Source organism: Periplaneta americana, chromosome 1 (genome assembly GCF_040183065.1).
Source record: "Periplaneta americana isolate PAMFEO1 chromosome 1, P.americana_PAMFEO1_priV1, whole genome shotgun sequence".
NCBI classification, from domain to species: Eukaryota; Metazoa; Arthropoda; class Insecta; order Blattodea; family Blattidae; genus Periplaneta; species Periplaneta americana.
The window spans coordinates 25627075-25633886 of record NC_091117.1 but is presented as its reverse complement, the minus strand read 5'-3'; the positions used below and the strand labels follow the sequence as shown (position 1 = coordinate 25633886).

Sequence of the window (6812 nt, the reverse complement as noted above, 5' to 3'; positions counted from 1 at the left end):
AAACTTCCACTTTTAAAATGTAGAGGATTGTATTTATTTTACACATACTTACTTACAAATGGCTTTTAAAGAACCTGAAGGTTCATTGCCGCCCTCACATAAGTCCACCATTGGTCCCTATCCTGTGCAAGATTAATCCACTCTCTATCATCATATCCCATTTTCCTCAAATCCATTTTAATATTATCCTCCCATCTACGTATCGGCCTCCCCAAAGGTCTTTCTCCCTCCGGCCTCCCAACTAACACTCTATATGCATTTCTGGATTCCTCCACTATACATGCTACATGTCCTGCCCATCTCAAACGTCCGGATTTAATGTTCCTGATTAAGTCAGGTGGAGAATTATTTTACACATACATATTGTTTTAATGTATACAGTAGAGCATTGATTATCTGAATACCGATCAACCGAAAGCATTCTGGTTGGCAAATTCAAATTCACGCGCACCATGTAGAAGTTTTGCTAATGCTATTTGCTAGATTTAGCAGCAAAACGAGTTTCAGCTCTGAAGCAACAAAAAGAAAAACTCTTTTTTTCCTAAACTGTAGGCCTATTTTAATTACCATTTTGAACTTGTCATACTAGGCTAGTCAGTTCTTGTGTTATTTGTAAGACATGTGATACAAAATATATACTGTGTGTACAGTTTTGTGTTTAATATCAGTGTTTCTTTGTTTCATATTGCTCCTATGACACCAGTACAATTTGTTTTCGTAAATGATCGGTTATCCGAACATCCCCCACCTCCAGTTGTTTCAGATAATAGATGCTCTACTGTATATATTTTCTTCATTTTTCTATATACATACACTTTTAACACTTATATATCACTGATTAACTTTCCAACTTCTTTTCTGTGTTAATATTTAAGTATTTACCTGCCACTAGTTTCGAAGTGTTGTTCTTCATTGTCCAAAGCCTAGACTTTGGACAATGAAGAACAACGCTATGAAACTAGTCGCCAGGTAAATACCTAAATATTAACACAGTAAAAAAGTTGGAAAGTTAATCAGTGATATATCTTCCTTGTTCGTTTAAGGGTATATGTACATGAACGATCACAAATATCAGAAAATGCGGGCTCTAAATTTCTAAATTTTATAAGGAAAATGAACTCACAATTAGACAGGAATTACAAGGTACCACAACAAGACTTATTAGAACTTAAATATCTGATAAAAGTATAAAAAAAGGTTACTAATATTTTTTTATAATTTACTTTTTACTTTAAATTAAATTTTCCAAAATTTGAAAACTTTCACATATATTATTTCATAACTCCACAACTATTAGAGATAGAATTCTGAAATTCTGTACACTGATTTAACATGCATTTATGCAAAAGGTAGACTGCACTAATGCCCATTTCTTTAAAAATAGAAAAATTAGGTCACAAAACATTATGGAAATTTTAATATATTTTATATAGAGCAAATAAAAAATTAATTGTATTAAAATAAACAACTCTACATATCTGAGAGCAGTCTACTTTTCAGAAATAAGTGTTTATTACATGCAGGAAAAATATTAAAGATGTCAGAGAGACCATAACAATGTTATGGTTACCAAATGATGTAACTGCAGAATTGTTTGTTTTTTTTTCGTACTTTGATAAAACTAGTTTGAAAAATATTATTAGTAACTTTTTTATACTTTTATCAGATATTTAACTTCTAATAAGTCTTGTTGTGGTACCTTGTAAATTTTATCCAATTGTGAGTTTATTTTCTTATAAAATTTTAGAAATTTAGATACTGCATTTTCTGGTAATATTTGTGGTCGTTCACGTACATATACCCTTAATGTCCCCTGTTAAAGGTCTTACATATCAATGCCTATGGGCAAGAGGACGATTCTGTGGACACGCACACTAGACATCGACATATCTGTGGGCCTTCCTTAGCCTGGGATCAACAGAGTGTAGGGGCCTCCACTGAGACACACAGGACAGAACATTAACAAGGGACATCCATCCATGCCTGAGGCAGAATTTGAACCCATCAACCTTCGGATCATGCTGCCTAAGGGAAGTGAATCAATCACTGTGGAGTAATGGTTAGCATGTCAGACTGTGAAATGAGCAGACCCAGGTTCAAATCCTGGTTGGGGTTTTCTTCCTTAACCAATTGAAACAGAATAGCTGGGTAACTTTGGCATTGGATCTCGAACTCATTTCGCCTTCATTAATTTCAACTAGTTTCAGATCACCCTGAGATGTAGCAGATATAGTACCATGATTTGTATATAGGAAGCTGCCAGGGTAGGAGGAGGAGGAGGAGCGTGCCTTAGACCATATTGCCAATTAGCCCAGACAGTTTTAATATAAGAGATTTAATACTTAATTGGTATTTGAAATTCACTTAACTTTTCAAGTATCTCTGATTGAGGTTCTGGCTGATATGTACAGATATGGAAATAAAATTTGGATCATTGTTACTTGTTCACGTTAACACTTGTTTAAAACTTGAAACTATATTAGTTCAATCATTAAAAGTGTTATAATTTAAACAGGTTATGTACCTTAGACAGACCGGTCCCCGTTTTGATGCTGCAGGAGGTTGCCTGATTAGCAAAGCAGCCGAAAATCACGTTTTTTACAGCTTAAAAATCCGAAGTCTAGACTAAATTACTACAGCAAGACTTGTTACAAACGTAACAGTCCTTGCAAGGAAATTGAGATTTTTCTCTCAAATGGATTAATTTTTCATGTCCTCTTGTGTCAAGCAATAGTCTAGCATCAGTCAGATTATTGTAGTGATGGTGCAGTTTTTACTATTGCTGCTCTTCATGATGATGATGGTGGTGATTATGATTCCTGCTGTTTAAAGTAGTGTATACTGCATGAAAAACTTGGATGAGAATATTTTATTATTTATTAAGTTTATTTACATCTTAGAAGTATTACCTCTGAGTGATAATACAATAACACATCATGTAGTATACTACACATTAGATAAAGTCTCATTAGACATAGATCAATGTGAGTTTCTTCTGCTGATAAACACACTATCATACTGCAATGTTCATCATTTCTGCATGCCATTAACAGAAATACCGGTATTAATAAAAAACACTTCCATTACGTTGATCTTTACTATATGATTTATCTCTAAATTGAGGTCCATCCAGTATTCAGAATACTTGTCCTTGAATTTGAATTTTTTCTACTTCATCTGGTGGAACATCAGTGGGTTTTGTTTTACGTCCACGATAAATGTTTCCCTGAAGATCAATGGCAAAATTGTGATCTACAGGGTTGGCCAATGCATCTTCTATTGCTTTGTCAATATTTTCAGATGTGATGTAAAATTTGGCTCTTTCCTGGAACAGAAAAACAATACAAAATATTAAATGCAAGTATTTCTAGAATTATATGTATGTGAGCTGTCAAAAATGAATTTAACATATTTACTGTTTCTACAGAAAAAGTCGAATAATGTTCGATAAAATTAACTAAAAATTTCTTCTCTGGATTTAATATATCTACTGGTGTGTATAGTCCGCGTCACCGTTTTTGGCGTGTGAAATAAGTAGTGGGAACGTTAAGCACGAGTGTTTTACATTTGCTGTAGTCAGTCTGACAACTGTGTTAGCAAATGACTGATGTAACGTGTATAGAAAGTGGTACCATTCTCAGCTACACTAGCAACATGCTCACAAACTGGGCACTATATATCTAGGACACAAGCCAAAAAAGCTGGCGCCAGCTATAATAAATATATTACCTTTTCTTCTCTAACAATCTGTTCTACTTCCTCCATACGTTTCTTTTGGTCTTCCTCAAAGGCAGTCATCTGGGCGAGAATAAGCTCTCGCTTAGCCTCTTGTTCCTGAAGAAGACGCTTCTCTCTTATCAAAGCCACCTGACGATTCCACTCTTCATTCACTTTCATACATCGTTGGTGTTCTTCTTCCTCATCCTTCGTTTCCTGCTGCGCTGCTATACTGGTGGCTGATGATTTTGCAAATTCCTCAGTGAAATATCTCCTATGGATAAATATTGCTTTAAGTGTTTGCTCACTGAAGAAAGTACTTTCATGCCATCTTAGCATTATATGCAAAGAGTTAGAAGAAAGAAACTGGCAAGTAATTTGAGGAAACCCCTATGATTGCGTGTAATATCTACTCAGGAAATAGGATAAATCATACAATTTGCTGTAAGATTTAAATGTGTCTAATGAATGGAATGAAATGAACTAAGTTATGGATAACAATCAACCAACAGTAGTAGTAGTAGTAGTAATGCATTAAAATAGAATGTACTATTAACGGAAAAATTAATGAACTGCTTTTAAGCTACAGATAGGCTAATTAACAATTAACTGGTATAGGCCTAATGTACGCACATAATATTCTCTAATGTTGTAATGCCAAACTTGTATTGTGCATAATATATGTCTTTTCTGCTACTATGCCAAAGCACAACTGAATAATACATTTTAAAATATATTGCAAACACCCCCCCCCCCCAATGGATTGTAATAAAACTCTATGGATTATCTAAGCAACGATGGTAGAAAGCAAGCAAACAATGTAGGCCTACGCAGGAAGTCAATTACAGTGGTAGCACAGTCTAGTATATACAGTCACGAAGCTTAATACGTAAGAATATGCATCCATAAATAGTTGCTAACCACTAGAATAGCTACTATCGTCTCATCATTAGACAAATGCGAAATAGTACCGACACAGCCTATTGTTCCTAGTACCCTCAACAACTCAAGCTTCGTGACTGTATATACTAGACGGTGGTGGCAGTAGCAGTAGTAGTAGTAGTGCGTCGTTATATAAAAGAAGAAGATGTAGGTCTAATTGGAATAATTTGATATATTTTCCCTTAAGTACATTAAGAATGTACCAATCGTGAGTGAAGTGCAACCAGAAATGAATGGAATTTTGTTTTCTGAGCGAGCAAGAAAGACAGCTTTGCAAGATTAAATATGATTTCTGCTCATTTTGAATTTACATACTTAATAAGGCTACTTAATTCAGGTGAAGGTTAAACGAGCGTTGAGCGACTTCCGCCGATTTTGGAATAGACACCGACACACTTAGGTTAGGTTAGTTTAGGCTTTTATTATCCCGTCAAGATGAAGGTGAAAGCGATTGAGTGTGATTTTTTGTTTTCTATGTTGGCAGTTCAAGTGCAGTTCTATTCCAAAATTGGCAGAAGTCGCTCAACGCTCGTTTCACCGATAGTAGTTCAGAATGTCAAACATAACTCCGATTAAAGAACATTATACAATTACAGGCATAGCTACAATAATTTAAATCATGGACACCTTTTAGTATTAATAGGATTTTGCGAAGTTAATGCAGCACCAAAGCTATCTAAACATTTATATGCTTACAAACAATGGTGGAACAGATTTACGTACGTATAACTGATTAATTATATTTGTTACGTGTTGTAGCAGTATTTTAAAATAATATTTATGAAACACAAGTGTGTACAACTTTCATCCATTTATTTTGTCCTAGAGATATAGGATCTCGGAACCTCGCAGAGGGAGGGTGATTGTGGAATATCGTGGAATGATAATGGTGAGGGGAAACGGGAGAACCTCTAGGAAAATTCCTTTGCGCCCGCTTTGTCCACCACAAATTCCTGTAGCATAGGAAGTCTGAAACTATCGACGAAATCTAAGCCAGGAGGAAATACGTAATCTGAATTGCAACATGTCTCATTAATACAATGTTACATACCTTACTGAGCGCACTTCTGTTTTGTAACGGTCGTGTAATCTTTTGAGTTCAATCTCCTCTCTTTCATCAATCTTTGGTCGTTCTGGAATACGAAATAGTCTTGATTTTGCCGTAGGTAACCACCTTGGTTTTCTCTTCCATCTAACACATTGAATGCATACGGAATTTATCCTTAAATCATGTGATACTTGCAGTCCTAAATGTTTTAAACTGAAGGAAATTATACTCATAGTTTTCAAATTTATTCTAACCCAATATAAAACTCTAACACCTTTCAATATTTGTTATGCTTCATACGACCATATGGCCAATGCCATGAGTAGCAGTGTAGCCAACCCAATTCTTACAAACCCGCTAGGAAATAATGTATAAGTCGCTAAATTGCTATATTACCAATGTAAAATGAGGTTATTTTGCCGCTGTGCGTGCTAAACGTACCCACTAAATCCCTATATCAACAATAAAATTTCATAAATTTTTACCCGCTAAACTAGCCAGATCTAGCGGGAAAACCACTGCTTTGGCGACACTGATTCGAGGTATTTTGGCTCAGGTCGCCACCTTCATCCAGACGTTTGAGATAGGCTGGGCATGTAGCACGTATGGGCGAATCCAGAAATATATAGTGTGTTAGTTGGGAGGCCGTAGGGAAAAAGGTCTTTAGGGAGGCCGAGACGTAGATGGGAGGATAATATTAAAATGGATTTGAGGGGGGTGGGGTATGATGATAGAGATTGGATTAATCTTGCACAGGATAGGGACCGATGGCGGGCTTATGTGAGGGCGGCAATGAACCTGCGGGTTCCTTAAAAGCCATTTGTAAGTAAGTTGCCACCTTCAAACACAAACGTTTAGAATTGTAATCCTAGATCATAGTAATATATATGATCTAGGTTGTAATCCAAAAATTATCGGATTTTTCACAAAATTATAGCAAACATACAATAGAATCGGTATTTGTTAAAGCAGTGATTTTTGTCTCTTGTACGGAGGAGGAACACTGCAGCCTGAGGCGTATTATTCTTACCACTCCTTTCTATTCTGTGAATGATTGGGCAACCACAAAACCACGCCATGGATGAACCATGGCCGCCCTCTTGCG

At 35.8% G+C, this 6812-nt stretch overlaps 1 protein-coding gene across 1 annotated transcript; it reads right to left on the bottom strand.

The window, feature by feature from the left end:
• Positions 1-2859: 2859 nt before the first annotated feature.
• Positions 2860-6044, bottom strand: mRpS26 (mitochondrial ribosomal protein S26). The gene is made up of 3 exons (XM_069812980.1): positions 5711-6044; positions 3730-3991; positions 2860-3325 (listed from the first exon to the last, which is right to left on the bottom strand). Exons 1-3 carry the CDS (start codon positions 5938-5940, stop codon positions 3137-3139), a joined length of 681 nt encoding a protein of 226 aa, XP_069669081.1. The 5' UTR covers positions 5941-6044; the 3' UTR covers positions 2860-3136.
• Positions 6045-6812: the final 768 nt, after the last annotated feature.

Excerpts from the sequence above, each read along its gene's own strand:
- mRpS26 (XM_069812980.1), bottom strand. The coding sequence starts at position 5,940 with ATGAGTATAATTTCCTTCAGTTTAAAACATTTAGGACTGCAAGTATCA. Across the intron at positions 3,992-5,710 it reads ACAGAAGTGCGCTCAGTAAG|GAGATATTTCACTGAGGAAT; the intron begins GTATGTAACATT and ends ATTTATCCATAG. Across the intron at positions 3,326-3,729 it reads AGATTGTTAGAGAAGAAAAG|GAAAGAGCCAAATTTTACAT; the intron begins GTAATATATTTA and ends TTTCTGTTCCAG.